At 45.6% G+C, this 17,887-nt stretch overlaps 1 protein-coding gene across 3 annotated transcripts; it reads left to right on the top strand.

Annotated features, from left to right (window-relative positions):
* Positions 1 to 469: 469 nt before the first annotated feature.
* On the top strand, positions 470 to 16,533 carry prrg3 (proline rich and Gla domain 3). Of its 3 annotated transcripts, none has more exons than XM_080508676.1 (8): positions 470 to 536; positions 2,874 to 3,061; positions 4,218 to 4,333; positions 4,484 to 4,590; positions 9,612 to 9,770; positions 10,518 to 10,619; positions 13,997 to 14,066; positions 15,679 to 16,533. In XM_080508676.1, exons 2-8 carry the CDS (start codon positions 2,875 to 2,877, stop codon positions 15,808 to 15,810), a joined length of 873 nt encoding a protein of 290 aa, XP_080364802.1. In that variant the 5' UTR covers positions 470 to 536; position 2,874; the 3' UTR covers positions 15,811 to 16,533. The 3 variants fall into 3 exon arrangements, with proteins under 3 accessions (XP_080364802.1, XP_080364804.1, XP_080364803.1); XM_080508677.1 differs by lacking the exon at positions 470 to 536 and adding an exon at positions 662 to 721; XM_080508678.1 differs by lacking the exon at positions 10,518 to 10,619.
* Positions 16,534 to 17,887: the final 1,354 nt, after the last annotated feature.

The following is a 17,887-nucleotide window of genomic DNA, read 5'->3' on the forward strand; positions in this document are numbered from 1 at the left end:
GATTGTTTTGGCCCAAGTTCTCACCATGTCACATTTAGGATCAATTTGCTGAAACACATTTTTGAAACCCAAACTACTAATGACCAATTAGTACTACTAATAGCAAATGAGACGGGGGTGTTTCAAAAGCTCCCATTGACTATAAACCCCAAGTGTAAGTTTATTTTTTTTCTTTCTCTATTAAATACGTTCAATAAATGCTTATTGTAATTGTATTTCCTCCTTTTCTGTAACATTGCTGAGTGCAATAAAGTATAAACCTATAAAAACATAAAATGAAACGAATTATATAATAATAATGATAATAATAATAATAACAATAATAATAATAATAATAATAATAATAATAATAATAATAATAATAATAATACATCGATTTGGTTGTGGGAGTATAAAGTGTGCTTTATTTTGACATTTTATTACGATGTGGTGACTTCCTGTGGGTGGACGGGACTTCCGGTAATTTCCCGCAGCGTCACAAAGGAAGAAGAAAGATGGCGACCTGTTGATTCCCCGAGTGTCACTGTGGCTTCAAGGTCTGTACACACACACACACACACACACACACACACACACACACACACACACACACACACACACACACACACACACACACACACACACACACACACACACACACACACACACACACACACACACACACACACACACACACACACAGAACACCGGCTCTCTCCCGCTCCGGAGTTCAGCTGTTCAGGTGTGTTCAGGTAAACTGTGGTGGTTGTTAGTGGAGGGTCAGCTCACTGTGTGTGTGTGTGTGTGTGTGTGTGTGTGTGTGTGTGTGTGTGTGTGTGTGTGTGTGTGTGTGTGTGTGTGTGTGTGTGACAGAGAGAGAGAGATTAGCTGTGAGAGGATTTGTGACCTTCTCTGCTCTTATTTCAACTGTTACGAACTTCAACCAGGTGACATGAGATGTTTGAAATCTCATCAGTGTTTGATTGACACTAAATGTCCCCTTCATTTAGTGTCAATCACTAAATGTCCACTTCATTTAGTGATTGACACTAAATGTCCCCTTCATTTAGTGATTGACACTAAATGAAGAGGACATTTCTTAAAATGGGTATCAAACATTTGAAGTTGCCAACAACAATTTTCTATATTTGCTTTATATAAAGGCAAATGAAACATGAATGTGAGAATTTTAACTTATTAATAGCTCTGCTGTATGTTCTATACACTGTCCACTAGCTCTGCTGTATATTCTATACAATGTCCACTAGCTCTGCTGTATATTCTATACAATGTCCACTAGCTCTGCTATATGTTCTATACACTGTCCACTAGCTCTGCTGTATGTTCTATACACTGTCCACTAGCTCTGCTGTATGTTCTATACACTGTCCACTAGCTCTGCTGTATGTTCTATACACTGTCCACTAGCTCTGCTGTATGTTCTATACACTGTCCACTAGCTCTGCTGTATGTTCTATACACTGTCCACTAGCTCTGCTGTATATTCTATACACTGTCCACTAGCTCTGCTGTATATTCTATACACTGTCCACTAGCTCTGCTGTATGTTCTATACACTGTCCACTAGCTCTGCTGTATGTTCTATACACTGTCCACTAGCTCTGCTGTATGTTCTATACACTGTCCACTAGCTCTGCTATATGTTCTATACACTGTCCACTAGCTCTGCTGTATGTTCTATACACTGTCCACTAGCTCTGCTATATGTTCTATACACTGTCCACTAGCTCTGCTATATGTTCTATACACTGTCCACTAGCTCTGCTGTATGTTCTATACACTGTCCACTAGCTCTGCTGTATGTTCTATACACTGTCCACTAGCTCTGCTATATGTTCTATACACTGTCCACTAACTCTGCTATATGTTCTATACACTGTCCACTAACTCTGCTGTATGTTCTATACACTGTCCACTAACTCTGCTGTATGTTCTATACACTGTCCACTAACTCTGCTATATGTTCTATACACTGTCCACTAGCTCTGCTGTATGTTCTATACACTGTCCACTAGCTCTGCTATATGTTCTATACACTGTCCACTAGCTCTGCTATATGTTCTATACACTGTCCACTAGCTCTGCTATATGTTCTATACACTGTCCACTAGCTCTGCTGTATGTTCTATACACTGTCCACTAGCTCTGCTGTATGTTCTATACACTGTCCACTAGCTCTGCTGTATGTTCTATACACTGTCCACTAGCTCTGCTGTATGTTCTATACACTGTCCACTAGCTCTGCTATATGTTCTATACACTGTCCACTAGCTCTGCTATATGTTCTATACACTGTCCACTAGCTCTGCTATATGTTCTATACACTGTCCACTAGCTCTGCTATATGTTCTATACACTGTCCACTAGCTCTGCTGTATGTTCTATACACTGTCCACTAGCTCTGCTATATGTTCTATACACTGTCCACTAGCTCTGCTATATGTTCTATACACTGTCCACTAGCTCTGCTATATGTTCTATACACTGTCCACTCACTGTAGGCCTCACCTCTTACTGCACTGATATTCTCATGATCAATATCTTATTGACATTCAGGAGCTGCTGTTGGAACTTTGCTGATATTTCACAGTTCCAGACTTGTAAAGGTAGAACCCAATCTTAAACTAATATTTCACGGTTCCAGACTTGTAAAGGTAGAACCCAATCTTAAACTAATATTTCACGGTTCCAGACTTGTAAAGGTAGAACCCAATCTTAAACTAATATTTCACGGTTCCAGACTTGTAAAGGTAGAACCCAATCTTAAACTAATATTTCACGGTTCCAGACCCAATCAGTCTAAACGAGGTGGTTAATGGAGCTCATTGGAGTGGAGTGACAGACAATGTGAACACACAGTACTTCCTGTCCAGGATGGCGGGGCTCCCAGATCCAGCCTTCATGGAGTCCATCAACATTAACATGCGGGTCCCGGAGCGCCTCAGTGTGGCCCCGGGTCCAGGACTGGGTCCGGGATCTGGACTGGCCCCAGAGGAGGGCGGGGCTGGGAGGAGGACTCCTGTTTACACCATGAACATCCCCGATCGACTGACGTACGCAGGTCAGTGGTGAACCGGCAGTCAGTAGACTGGAACAGACGGAGTCCAGCTCCACCTTCTGTTACTGATGTAGACTGAACTGGACTTTAGAGACACTCTGACTCCACCTTCTGTTACTGATGCAGACTGAACTGGACTTTAGAGACACTCTGACTCCACCTTCTGTTACTGATGCAGACTGAACTGGACTTTAGAGACACTCTGACTCCACCTTCTGTTCCTGATGTAGACTGAACTGGACTTTAGAGACACTCTGACTCCACCTTCTGCTACTGATGTAGACTGAACTGGACTTTAGAGACACTCGACTCCACCTTCTGTTACTGATGTAGACTGAACTGGACTTTAGAGACACTCTGACTCCAGAGTGGGTTTAGTGTTGTCACATGAAGTGTTGCTGCTCCAGTGGAGACGGGCTTAATGGTCAGCAGCAACACGTCATGTGACAACACACAGTCGTGCATGCCTCCCTCACACAGTCGTGCATGCCACCCTCACACAGTCGTGCATGCCACCCTCACACAGTCGTGCATGCCTCCCTCACACAGTCGTGCATGCCACCCTCACACAGTCGTGCATGCCTCCCTCACACAGTCGTGCATGCCACCCTCACACAGTCGTGCATGCCTCCCTCACACAGTCGTGCATGCCACCCTCACACAGTCGTGCATGCCACCCTCACACAGTCGTGCATGCCTCCCTCACACAGTCGTGCATGCCACCCTCACACAGTCGTGCATGCCACCCTCACACAGTCGTGCATGCCACCCTCACACAGTCGTGCATGCCTCCCTCACACAGTCGTGCATGCCTCCCTCACACACAGAGTCAGGATTCCAGGAAACATGATTGTTTTATTTAAGTAAATCAAAAAACAAAAGCCTCCAGATCCTCAGCCTATCCAGGCTGGTTAGCAGTCCCTGTGTCTCCGTCCTGTCACACCCATTACCTGGTGAGACAGGACGGAGACACTGTGTCTCCGTCCTGTCTCACCCATCACCTGGTGGGACAGGACGAGGTGAGGCAGCACACCTGGTTCCCAGAATCCCCTCTGGGCCACAGTCGTCATGACAACAGTCCCTCCGACTGACCTGATGGAGGGAATAGTGATGTCATTGTTCTGACCCCTGAAGCTGAGAGGTTTGGTCTGTGTTGCAGAGACTCCAGACCTGAGCCCCAGAACACTGTTCAAGCCCCCCTCCGGTGTTCTAGTGGGTCTGGAGCCCTGCTGGGAGAACGTCTGTGGGGAGGCTCTGTCCAGAGAGGCACTTCAGGTACAGACTCTTCTGCCTCCTGCCTCCTGCTCTACTTCCTGTTGCTGCACCTTGAATAGACCTGTTCCTTCCAGTCACTGTGAACTGTTCTGCTCCAGGCTCCTGGCCGGACCCAGACCCTGACCCTCACTTTGTGTTCCTGTGTGACAGAGTCCCATTCGCAGATCATACAGTGACCAGAGCTTTGGTCGGACCCCCCCCGGCACACCCACCCAGCTAAAGCAGGCCCTGGCGGTGTCCAGACCCCCATCCAGCTCGTAAGTCCTGCTGCCGTTTGTAACCCTGCTTCAAACATTCTGCATGTCTTGAGATGGAGAGTGATCAGCCAGACCCTCCAGGACTTCCCCAGGCTGCATCGCAACGTATCCAACGTATCCAACGTATCCAACGTATCCAACGTATCCAACGTATCCAACGTATCCCCACCATTTCACCGCGGCCTGCATCTTCAACCAATCCCTGCAACTTTTCCAGAGTTTTCACCAACCGTGGTGTGACTAAGACTCGGGATGGGGCCGAACCGATACCAATGTCATTCATCCGTGCTACTCAGCCAGCAGGCTAATGTAGCAGCACTATGCTATCCTACTGTTCATGGCAACATGTTGCTGTTTGGATATAGTTTATGCTCAAAACACTGCAAAGCAATGCAGCGACGTGTATGTTGTCCAGCAGGCGGCGCGCTGCCGTCAGACAGCTGCAGCTGTCCAGGAGAAGCTCTGACATCACAACAATGAGCAGCAGCGCCCCCAGGCTGTCAGCAGTGGTGGTGCAGAGCAGCATAGTTGTAGTGGAGCAGAGAATTAATAGTCAAAAACAGCATTAGAAGGTAATAACAGGATTAGTTAACAGCATTAGAAGGTAATAACAGGATTAGTTAACAGCATTAGAAGGTAATAACAGGATTAGTTAACAGCATTAGAAGGTAATAACAGGATTAGTTAACAGCATTAGAAGGTAATAACAGGATTAGTTAACAGCATTAGAAGGTAATAACAGGATTAGTTAACAGCATTAGAAGGTAATAACAGGATTAGTTAACAGCATTAGAAGGTAATAACAGGATTAGTTAACAGCATTAGAAGGTAATAGGATTAGTTAACAGCATTAGAAGGTAATAACAGGATTAGTTAACAGCATTAGAAGGTAATAACAGGATTAGTTAACAGCATTAGAAGGTAATAACAGGATTAGTTAACAGCATTAGAAGGTAATAACAGGATTAGTTAACAGCATTAGAAGGCAATAACAGGATTAGTTAACAGCATTAGAAGGTAATAACAGGATTAGTTAACAGCATTAGAAGGTAATAACAGTATTAGTTAACAGCATTAGAAGGTAATAACAGTATTAGTTAACAGCATTAGAAGGTAATAACAGGATTAGTTAACAGCATTAGAAGGTAATAACAGGATTAGTTAACAGCATTAGAAGGTAATAACAGGATTAGTTAACAGCATTAGAAGGTAATAACAGGATTAGTTAACAGCATTAGAAGGTAATAATAGGATTAGTTAACAGCATTAGAAGGTAATAATAGGATTAGTTAACAGCATTAGAAGGTAATAACAGGATTAGTTAACAGCATTAGAAGGTAATAACAGGATTAGTTAACAGCATTAGAAGGTAATAACAGGATTAGTTAACAGCATTAGAAGGTAATAACAGGATTAGTTAACAGCATTAGAAGGTAATAACAGGATTAGTTGCAAGCATTAGAAGGTAATAACAGGATTAGTTAACAGCATTAGAAGGTAATAACAGGATTAGTTAACAGCATTAGAAGGTAATAACAGTATTAGTTAACAGCATTAGAAGGTAATAACATGATTAGTTAACAGCATTAGAAGGTAATAACAGGATTAGTTGCAAGCATTAGAAGGTAATAACAGGATTAGTTAACAGCATTAGAAGGTAATAACAGGATTAGTTAACAGCATTAGAAGGTAATAACAGGATTAGTTGCAAGCATTAGAAGGTAATAACAGGATTAGTTGCAAGCATTAGAAGGTAATAACAGGATTAGTTGCAAGCATTAGAAGGTAATAACAGGATTAGTTGCAAGCATTAGAAGGTAATAACAGGATTAGTTAACAGCATTAGAAGGTAATAACAGGATTAGTTAACAGCATTAGAAGGTAATAACAGGATTAGTTAACAGCATTAGAAGGTAATAACAGGATTAGTTAGCAGCATTAGAAGGTAATAACAGGATTAGTTAGCAGCATTAGAAGGTAATAACAGGATTAGTTAGCAGCATTAGAAGGTAATAACAGGATTAGTTAACAGCATTAGAAGGTAATAACAGGATTAGTTAACAGCATTAGAAGGTAATAACAGGATTAGTTAACAGCATTAGAAGGTAATAACAGGATTAGTTAACAGCATTAGAAGGTAATAACAGGATTAGTTAACAGCATTAGAAGGTAATAACAGGATTAGTTAACAGCATTAGAAGGTAATAACAGGATTAGTTAACAGCATTAGAAGGTAATAACAGGATTAGTTAACAGCATTAGAAGGTAATAACAGGATTAGTTAACAGCATTAGAAGGTAATAACAGGATTAGTTAACAGCATTAGAAGGTAATAACAGGATTAGTTAACAGCATTAGAAGGTAATAACAGGATTAGTTAACAGCATTAGAAGGTAATAACAGGATTAGTTAACAGCATTAGAAGGTAGTAACAGGATTCGTTAACAGCATTAGAAGGTAATAACAGGATTCGTTAACAGCATTAGAAGGTAATAACAGGATTCGTTAACAGCATTAGAAGGTAATAACAGGATTCGTTAACAGCATTAGAAGGTAATAACAGGATTAGTTAACAGCATTAGAAGGTAACAACAGGATTAGTTAACAGCATTAGAAGGTAACAACAGGATTAGTTAACAGCATTAGAAGGCAATAACAGGATTATTTAACAGCATTAGAAGGCAATAACAGGATTAGTTAACAGCATTAGAAGGTAATAACAGTATTAGTTAACAGCATTAGAAGGTAATAACAGTATTAGTTAACAGCATTAGAAGGTAATAACAGGATTAGTTAACAGCATTAGAAGGTAGTAACAGGATTAGTTAACAGCATTAGAAGGTGATAACAGGATTAGTTAACAGCATTAGAAGGTGATAATAGGATTAGTTAACAGCATTAGAAGGTAATAACAGGATTAGTTAACAGCATTAGAAGGTAATAACAGGATTAGTTAACAGCATTAGAAGGTAATAACAGGATTAGTTGCAAGCATTAGAAGGTAATAACAGGATTAGTTAACAGCATTAGAAGGTAATAACAGGATTAGTTAACAGCATTAGAAGGTAATAACAGGATTAGTTAACAGCATTAGAAGGTAATAACAGGATTAGTTAACAGCATTAGAAGGTAATAACAGTATTAGTTAACAGCATTAGAAGGTAATAACAGGATTAGTTAACAGCATTAGAAGGTAATAACAGGATTAGTTAACAGCATTAGAAGGTAATAACAGGATTAGTTGCAAGCATTAGAAGGTAATAACAGGATTAGTTAACAGCATTAGAAGGTAATAACAGGATTAGTTAACAGCATTAGAAGGTAATAACAGGATTAGTTGCAAGCATTAGAAGGTAATAACAGGATTAGTTGCAAGCATTAGAAGGTAATAACAGGATTAGTTGCAAGCATTAGAAGGTAATAACAGGATTAGTTAACAGCATTAGAAGGTAATAACAGGATTAGTTAACAGCATTAGAAGGTAATAACAGGATTAGTTAACAGCATTAGAAGGTAATAACAGGATTAGTTAACAGCATTAGAAGGTAATAACAGGATTAGTTAGCAGCATTAGAAGGTAATAACAGGATTAGTTAACAGCATTAGAAGGTAATAACAGGATTAGTTAACAGCATTAGAAGGTAATAACAGGATTAGTTGCAAGCATTAGAAGGTAATAACAGGATTAGTTGCAAGCATTAGAAGGTAATAACAGGATTAGTTAACAGCATTAGAAGGTAATAACAGGATTAGTTAACAGCATTAGAAGGTAATAACAGGATTAGTTGCAAGCATTAGAAGGTAATAACAGGATTAGTTGCAAGCATTAGAAGGTAATAACAGGATTAGTTGCAAGCATTAGAAGGTAATAACAGGATTAGTTGCAAGCATTAGAAGGTAATAACAGGATCAGTTATCAGCATTAGAAGGTAATAACAGTATCAGTTAGCAGCATTAGAAGGTAATAACAGGATTAGTTAACAGCATTAGAAGGTAATAACCGGATTAGTTAACAGCATTAGAAGGTAATAACAGGATTAGTTAACAGCATTAGAAGGTAATAACAGGATTAGTTAACAGCATTAGAAGGTAATAACAGGATTAGTTGCAAGCATTAGAAGGTAATAACAGGATTAGTTAACAGCATTAGAAGGTAATAACAGGATTAGTTAACAGCATTAGAAGGTAATAACAGGATTAGTTGCAAGCATTAGAAGGTAATAACAGGATTAGTTGCAAGTATTAGAAGGTAATAACAGGATTAGTTGACAGCATTAGAAGGTAATAACAGGATTAGTTGACAGCATTAGAAGGTAATAACAGTATTAGTTGCAAGCATTAGAAGGTAATAACAGGATTAGTTAACAGCATTAGAAGGTAATAACAGTATTAGTTAACAGCATTAGAAGGTAATAACAGGATTAGTTAACAGCATTAGAAGGTAATAACAGGATTATAAGTTGAGTTTCTGAATAGTTTTTTGCAGACCAATATTGTTTATATGGTTTATGGTTCACTCGTGTTTCTCACTTTCAACTCTTCACTGTGGTTTTCCACTGGATAGAAAAACGTTCAACTCTTCACTGTGGTTTTCCACTGGATAGAAAAACGTTCAACTCCTCACTGTGGTTTTCCACTGGATAGAAAAACGTTCAACTCTTCACTGTGGTTTTCCACTGGATAGAAAAACGTTCAACTCTTCACTGTGGTTTTCCACTGGATAGATAAACGTTCAACTCTTCACTGTGGTTTTCCACTGGATAGAAAAACGTTCAACTCTTCACTGTGGTTTTCCACTGGATAGAAAAACGTTCAACTCTTCACTGTGGTTTTCCACTGGATAGATAAACGTTCAACTCTTCACTGTGGTTTTCCACTGGATAGAAAAACGTTCAACTCTTCACTGTGGTTTATGATTTTTGATTCTTGGTCTCCGCCCTTGTCCTGCATTGGCGCCCGACTGTGGCGGCCATCTTGTTTGTTGGGTTTGATTGTCACTCTGCTCTCCTCCCTGCTTCTAGCCCAGCTCCTCAGCAGTGCCCTGCAGTGTTCACAGCCCCGGCCCCCCCTCCACCCCCCCTCAGCCTCCTGTCTCCACACTTTCTGCTGCAGACAGCCAGGCAGCTGGGCCAGCAGGCGTCACAGCGCCTCCTGCAGACAGTCAGCCAGAAGTACAGCAGGTCTGCATCCTCTGAAGTTCTGAACCAGCAGAAAAGCAGGAGGCCGGACCCTGACATGATTGTGTTTTAGAATCTGGACGACGGAGACAAAAGACTGACGAGACATCAGTTCAGACTAATTCTTCCAAAAGTCAAATGCTTTCATCCAACTTTAACTAAAATATCTCCATATACAGCTGTGAGGTTTTCGTTCCACTTCTGTGTCTGTCTATGATAAAGTCATTGTGTCCTCAAACATGAAATAGTTTCACGAAGTACTGATACTGGTACAAGCAGTAATTCTACGGTTTGACTGAGGAAAAAAAGCAAAAACTGCTTCAGAAGCACTTGAGGACTAAAGTAACATGAATTATTTTGCCTCCTATTGTCAGTGTAAATTCCTCATATGTGTTCTTTTGCCGCGTTTATCTATTCAGGTCATTATGAGAAGAAACAGATTTGTAAATGGGAAACATGAAAAACAGGTTCAAAATCAGATAACTGTTTACAAACCGTAAAAAGGTAAAGAAAACCTAGGAGAAGTAAAACAGCTAAAAATCCTTCTTGAATTCCATAACCGCAGCGTATACCATTGTTTCAGCATGTGTAGCTCCAGATGGATGTGATGTATTGCCAAGAGTCAAAGTGGAGGTTTGCACAGGAAGCAGCTGAGGCGTGACCACCAGGGACATTTGGGTCTCACTGTGCCTGATGTTTGTGCTCACTGTGTCAGGCAGACCTCAGCTTCTCTGTGTCTCCAAAGTGTAGACTTACAAATGAGGAGCCCCCGGTCCCAGGAGTCCTGATCCCGGTCCCAGGAGTCCTGACCCCGGTCCCAGCTTCCAGCCTGGTAGAGACCAGTAGGACCAGGTGACTGAGAGCTAACGGCCTGTGTGGCCATGACATCACTCATGAGCCCCGTTCCACTGCACAAAGAGTGCAGGATAGACCAGTACAGTCTGTTACGGTTCAGGTTTCCACCGCACAAAGAGTGCAGGATAGACCAGTACAGTCTTACGGTTCAGGTTTCCACTGCACAAAGAGTGCAGGATAGACCAGTACAGTCTGTTACGGTTCAGGTTTCCACCGCACAAAGAGTGCAGGATAGACCAGTACAGTCTGTTACGGTTCAGGTTTCCACCGCACAAAGAGTGCAGGATAGACCAGTACAGTCTTACGGTTCAGGTTTCCACTGCACAAAGAGTGCAGGATAGACCAGTACAGTCTGTTACGGTTCAGGTTTCCACCGCACAAAGAGTGCAGGATAGACCAGTACAGTCTTACGGTTCAGGTTTCCACCGCACAAAGTGCAGGATAGACCAGTACAGTCTTACGGTTCAGGTTTCCACCGCACAAAGAGTGCAGGATAGACCAGTACAGTCTGTTACGGTTCAGGTTTCCACCGCACAAAGAGTGCAGGATAGACCAGTACAGTCTGTTACGGTTCAGGTTTCCACCGCACAAAGAGTGCAGGATAGACCTGTACAGTCTTACGGTTCAGGTTTCCACTGCACAAAGAGTGCAGGATAGACCAGTACAGTCTGTTACGGTTCAGGTTTCCACCGCACAAAGAGTGCAGGATAGACCAGTACAGTCTTACGGTTCAGGTTTCCACTGCACAAAGAGTGCAGGATAGACCAGTACAGTCTGTTACGGTTCAGGTTTCCACCGCACAAAGAGTGCAGGATAGACCAGTACAGTCTTACGGTTCAGGTTTCCACTGCACAAAGAGTGCAGGATAGACCAGTACAGTCTGTTACGGTTCAGGTTTCCACCGCACAAAGAGTGCAGGATAGACCAGTACAGTCTTACGGTTCAGGTTTCCACCGCACAAAGAGTGCAGGATAGACCAGTACAGTCTTACGGTTCAGGTTTCCACTGCACAAAGAGTGCAGGATAGACCAGTACAGTCTGTTACGGTTCAGGTTTCCACCGCACAAAGAGTGCAGGATAGACCAGTACAGTCTTACGGTTCAGGTTTCCACTGCACAAAGAGTGCAGGATAGACCAGTACAGTCTTACGGTTCAGGTTTCCACTGCACAAAGAGTGCAGGATAGACCAGTACAGTCTGTTACGGTTCAGGTTTCCACCGCACAAAGAGTGCAGGATAGACCAGTACAGTCTTACGGTTCAGGTTTCCACCGCACAAAGAGTGCAGGATAGACCAGTACAGTCTGTTACGGTTCAGGTTTCCACCGCACAAAGAGTGCAGGATAGACCAGTACAGTCTTACGGTTCAGGTTTCCACTGCACAAAGAGTGCAGGATAGACCAGTACAGTCTTACGGTTCAGGTTTCCACTGCACAAAGAGTGCAGGATAGACCAGTACAGTCTGTTACGGTTCAGGTTTCCACCGCACAAAGAGTGCAGGATAGACCAGTACAGTCTTACGGTTCAGGTTTCCACCGCACAAAGAGTGCAGGATAGACCAGTACAGTCTGTTACGGTTCAGGTTTCCACCGCACAAAGAGTGCAGGATAGACCAGTACAGTCTTACGGTTCAGGTTTCCACCACACAAAGAGTGCAGGATAGACCAGTACAGTCTTACGGTTCAGGTTTCCACCGCACAAAGAGTGCAGGATAGACCAGTACAGTCTTACGGTTCAGGTTTCCACTGCACAAAGAGTGCAGGATAGACCAGTACAGTCTGTTACGGTTCAGGTTTCCACCGCACAAAGAGTGCAGGATAGACCAGTACAGTCTTACGGTTCAGGTTTCCACCGCACAAAGAGTGCAGGATAGACCAGTACAGTCTTACGGTTCAGGTTTCCACCGCACAAAGAGTGCAGGATAGACCAGTACAGTCTGTTACGGTTCAGGTTTCCACCGCACAAAGAGTGCAGGATAGACCAGTACAGTCTTACGGTTCAGGTTTCCACCGCACAAAGAGTGCAGGATAGACCAGTACAGTCTGTTACGGTTCAGGTTTCCACCGCACAAAGAGTGCAGGATAGACCAGTACAGTCTTACGGTTCAGGTTTCCACCACACAAAGAGTGCAGGATAGACCAGTACAGTCTTACGGTTCAGGTTTCCACTGCACAAAGAGTGCAGGATAGACCAGTACAGTCTTACGGTTCAGGTTTCCACCGCACAAAGAGTGCAGGATAGACCAGTACAGTCTGTTACGGTTCAGGTTTCCACTGCACAAAGAGTGCAGGATAGACCAGTACAGTCTGTTACGGTTCAGGTTTCCACTGCACAAAGAGTGCAGGATAGACCAGTACAGTCTGTTACGGTTCAGGTTTCCACCGCACAAAGAGTGCAGGATAGACCAGTACAGTCTTACGGTTCAGGTTTCCACTGCACAAAGAGTGCAGGATAGACCAGTACAGTCTGTTACGGTTCAGGTTTCCACTGCACAAAGAGTGCAGGATAGACCAGTACAGTCTTACGGTTCAGGCCGCCCCCCCCTCCATCAGGGTACCAGGACCACGGAACGGGTCTGAGTTTGAGGAGCCGTCTGCTGATTGGTCAGTGATTTACGACGCCCTCAATATGTTAAGATGTCAGTTGTATGAATCCTCTGCTGTCATTGGTCACTTTGCTCTGCTTGCTTTTTCTTTTCTTTGCTGCTCAACTTTAGTCGAGCGTCGGCGCTTCCTGTTTGCAACATAGCATAAGTGCGCCGCGCCGGGGGTGCGCCGCGCCTAACCTACATTCTACACTGGAAACAGGTACCGGATTTGGCTCTGGTTCCGCGTTGCCGTACCGCTCCGTAAGGCTCCGGTCCGTCCTGCACTGTTGGTGCGGTGGAAACAGTCTACAACAGTCACTCGTTGGAACCCAAAGTGCAGGTTGAAGTGGGTTGTAAAGGGCCTGACGGAGAAGGGAGAACATTTGTGAACCACAATGGAAAAGTCCTCACCTGGAGGGAATCGGGTGGAAAAGTTCCATGACATTCTTTATTGCTTTGGGGCAAAAGAGACTTCCAGGGGTTGTAGGACTGGATGAATGTGGACCAAGACAACCCTTCCAGATGTTTCCCCCGGGAGGAATTCAGCTCTACTCTGCATAAAACAGCATTTTGGTCACAAGTTGATACATATTTGGAAACTAGATTTCAAATGCTGATAGTGTTTGCTGTATCTGGGAGCTGCAGTCCATCTTTAATGAGAATATTCTTTCTAGGAAGGATGAAACTCCTACATTTGATGACAATTTCATCACATCGCCACAAGGGGGAGCAGTGGAGGGCCTCCGTCTGCTGTTTACATGTTCTCCCTGTGTGTGTGTGTGTGTCCAGGACCATGACAAACTGGAGTCCAGAGGAGGAGGGAGGAGGTGCAGTGGAGTTGATCATCCTAAGGAGACAGGTCAGTGACACCTCCTCCTCTCTGCTCCTCCTACAGCCTCCTCTCTGCTCCTCCTACAGCCTCCTCTCTGCTCCTCCTTCAGCCTCCTCTCAGCTCCTCCTACAGCCTCCTCTCTGCTCCTCCTACAGCCTCCTCTCTGCTCCTCCTACAGCCTCCTCTCTGCTCCTCTCTGCTCCTCCTACAGCCTCCTCTCTGCTCCTCCTTCAGCCTCCTCTCAGCTCCTCCTACAGCCTCCTCTCTGCTCCTCCTACAGCCTCCTCTCTGCTCCTCCTACAGCCTCCTCTCTGCTCCTCCTACAGCCTCCTCTCTGCTCCTCCTTCAGCCTCCTCTCAGCTCCTCCTACAGCCTCCTCTCAGCTCCTCCTACAGCCTCCTCTCTGCTCCTCCTACAGCCTCCTCTCTGCTCCTCCTCCCTGCTCCTCTCTGCTCCTCCTACAGCCTCCTCTCTGCTCCTCCTTCAGCCTCCTCTCAGCTCCTCCTACAGCCTCCTCTCTGCTCCTCCTTCAGCCTCCTCTCTGCTCCTCCTACAGCCTCCTCTCTGCTCCTCCTTCAGCCTCCTCTCTGCTCCTCCTACAGTCTCCTCTCTGCTCCTCCTTCCTGCTCCTCCTCTCTGCTCCTCCTTCAGCCTCCTCTCTGCTCCTCCTACAGCCTCCTCTCTGCTCCTCCTCCCTGCTCATCCTCTCTGCTCCTCCTTCAGCTTCCTCTCTGCTCCTCCTCTCTCCTCCTCCCTCAGCCTCCTCTCTGCTCCTCCTCCCTGCTCCTCCTCTCTGCTCCTCCTTCAGCCTCCTCTCTGCTCCTCCTACAGCCTCCTCTCTGCTCCTCCTCTCTGCTCCTCCTTCAGCCTCCTCTCTGCTCCTCCTACAGCCTCCTCTCTGCTCCTCCTCTCTGCTCCTCCTTCAGCCTCCTCTCTGCTCCTCCTACAGCCTCCTCTCTGCTCCTCCTCTCTGCTCCTCCTTCAGCCTCCTCTCTGCTCCTCCTACAGCCTCCTCTCTGCTCCTCCTCTCTGCTCCTCTCTGCTCCTCCTCTCTGCTCCTCCTACAGCCTCCTCTCTGCTCCTCCTACAGCCTCCTCTCTGCTCCTCCTACAGCCTCCTCTCTCCTCCTCCCTCAGCCTCCTCTCTGCTCCTCCTTCAGCCTCCTCTCTGCTCCTCCCTCAGCCTCCTCCCTGCTCCTCCTCTCTGCTCCTCCTCTCTGCTCCTCCTCCCTGCTCCTCCTCTCTGCTCCTCCTTCAGCCTCCTCTCTGCTCCTCCTACAGCCTCCTCTCTGCTCCTCCTCTCTGCTCCTCCTACAGCCTCCTCTCTCCTCCTCCCTCAGCCTCCTCTCTGCTCCTCCTTCAGCCTCCTCTCTGCTCCTCCCTCAGCCTCCTCCCTGCTCCTCCTCTCTGCTCCTCCTCTCTGCTCCTCCTCTCTGCTCCTCCTTCAGCCTCCTCTCTGCTCCTCCTACAGCCTCCTCTCTGCTCCTCCTACAGCCTCCTCTCTGCTCCTCCTCCCTGCTCCTCCTCTCTGCTCCTCCTTCAGCCTCCTCTCTGCTCCTCCCTCAGCCTCCTCCCTGCTCCTCCTCTCTGCTCCTCCTCTCTGCTCCTCCCTCAGCCTCCTGGGTTTTCTCCCTGTGCAGGTGATGAAGATGAGCCGTCGTCTGGCGGCGTTGGAGCGCCACAGCGCCGACCACAGGAACACGGAGGTACTGCTCCTGTCTCTGCTGGTGTCGGCCTGCTTGCTCAACGCCTGGCTGTGGCTCCGCCGGTGACCTCCAGTGAGGTCACTTCCTGCCTGGCTGTGGCTCCGCCGGTGACCTCCAGTGAGGTCACTTCCTGCCTGGCTGTGGCTCCGCCGGTGACCTCCAGTGAGGTCACTTCCTGCCTGGCTGTGGCTCCGCTGGTGACCTCCAGTGAGGTCACTTCCTGCCTGGCTGTGGCTCCGCCGGTGACCTCCAGTGAGGTCACTTCCTGCCGGGGTTCCTCAGCCTGCTCAACGTTGCTGTCGCGGGTCCTGGACTCAGAAGTGGAACCAAGCAGTCGGTTCCACTTCCTGTCTTCAAGGACAGTTTGGCTTCTTATCTGCAAGAGAGAACGGAGGTGAAGAGAGTCTTTTGTGCAGCAGGTGGAGCCACTGGCGTTCTTTTTGTAGTAGAGTGAGATAAAAAAAAACAAAAACACATGAACATGTTGTATTTGCATATTTATTTAAATGTTGGTAGATTTTAAATAATTTCCACCCAAAAAAGAAAATGAAAGGATAAGAGGGAGAGAGAGAGAGATGAGTGCATAAGTTCATATCTGCTTTTATTGGGAGGCTGAAGTTTCAGCAGGCAGATAAACATGGAATCGGCTGGTGGCGAGTTGGAAGCTCAGACAGCCTGAAGGGGGCTGCGGTGCAATGTGCTGTTCTTGCTCTCCCATCAAACCAAGAAGAGACTCCACTTCCGGGTTTTAAGGCAAATCATACTTGTAATAAAAAACTGTGGTCAGATTTTATTTTCCCGAGTTTTGTTTCAGAAAAGCATACTTGGAAATCGAACACAACACGATTTCCGTTTTCCAACATCAAATCCAAAAACGGTAATTGGATGGTTTCCCGTTTTTTGTTTTTCGACACCCAACAAAAATGGAAGGCCCCCGGACCGGACCCCCTCAGTTCTCCACCAAACATACACACACACACACAGTGCACGTAGTCTGACCCGCCCCTTTCTCCACTCTCAGCCAATCACAGGCCAACGGTGTATTCAGGTGACACTGAACAATCTTCACTAACCCTGATCTCTGCAACAAGAACAGCTGCAGAGATGCAACAACTCTTTGTAATTCTCCTGATGTATTGACATGAAGCCCCACCCCTTTTTTCAATCAGTCAATTAATGAAAGACTTTGTCTCGTGGGGGGGCAATTGAAATGTCACATCGAGCAGGTAGGGCAAATAAATAGATAAATAGTGCAACGACAGACTGGAACTACATCACGGGGTAAATAAATAGCAGTAATTGGAAAAATGTGATGATAGAAAGGTGAGTCGGGTGTGAAGGTCAAAGGTGAAAGATGTACCAGCAGGGGGCAGTGAGGAGCGTTTTCATGTTGAGACGGTGAGGGATGTTTTGTTGTGGCAGCTGATGAAAGTAACTAAATGGTTACTTGTAATGTAACTAACTTTTGAATACATGTAGTCAGTAAAGTAAGTTTCTTTTAAAGGAGTAACTAGTAGCCAGTAATATGATTACTTTTTCAAGGTAACTGTGGCAACACTGCCCATAACTCTACTCTATACATCCAATAAAATAAAACCTGCAAAACGCTTCCATCTCACAATATCACCGCCCCCCCCCCCAAAAAAATACAAAGGATAGGAGGAGGAGGGAGGTAGAGAGAGGAGGAGGAGAGTAGAGGGTGGAGGGAGGAGGGTAGAGAGAGGAGGAGGAGAGTAGAGGGAGGATGGTAGAGGGTGGAGGGAGGGAGCAGGGTAGAGAGAGGAGGAGGATAAGGAGGGTAGAGAGAGGAGGAGGAGGAAGAGCGTAGAGAGAGGAGGAGGAGGGAGGGAGCAGGGTTGAGAGAGGAGGAGGAGGGAGGAAGAGGGTAGAGAGAGGAGGAGGAGGAAGAGGGTAGAGAGAGGAGGAGGAGGAGGGTAGAGAGAGGAGGGGGAGTAGGAGGAGGAAGAGGATAGAGAGAGGAGGAGGAGGAAGAGGGTAGAGAGAGGAGGAGGAGGGAGGGAGCAGGGTAGAGAGAGGGGGAGGAGGAGGGTAGAGAGGAAGAGAATAGAGGGAGGATGGTAGAGGGTGGAGGGAGGGAGCAGGGTAGAGAGAGGAGGAGGAGTAAGAGGAGAAGGAGGGTAGA

Source organism: Blennius ocellaris (genome assembly GCF_963422515.1).
Source record: "Blennius ocellaris genome assembly, chromosome: 14".
NCBI lineage: Eukaryota > Metazoa > Chordata > Actinopteri > Blenniiformes > Blenniidae > Blennius > Blennius ocellaris.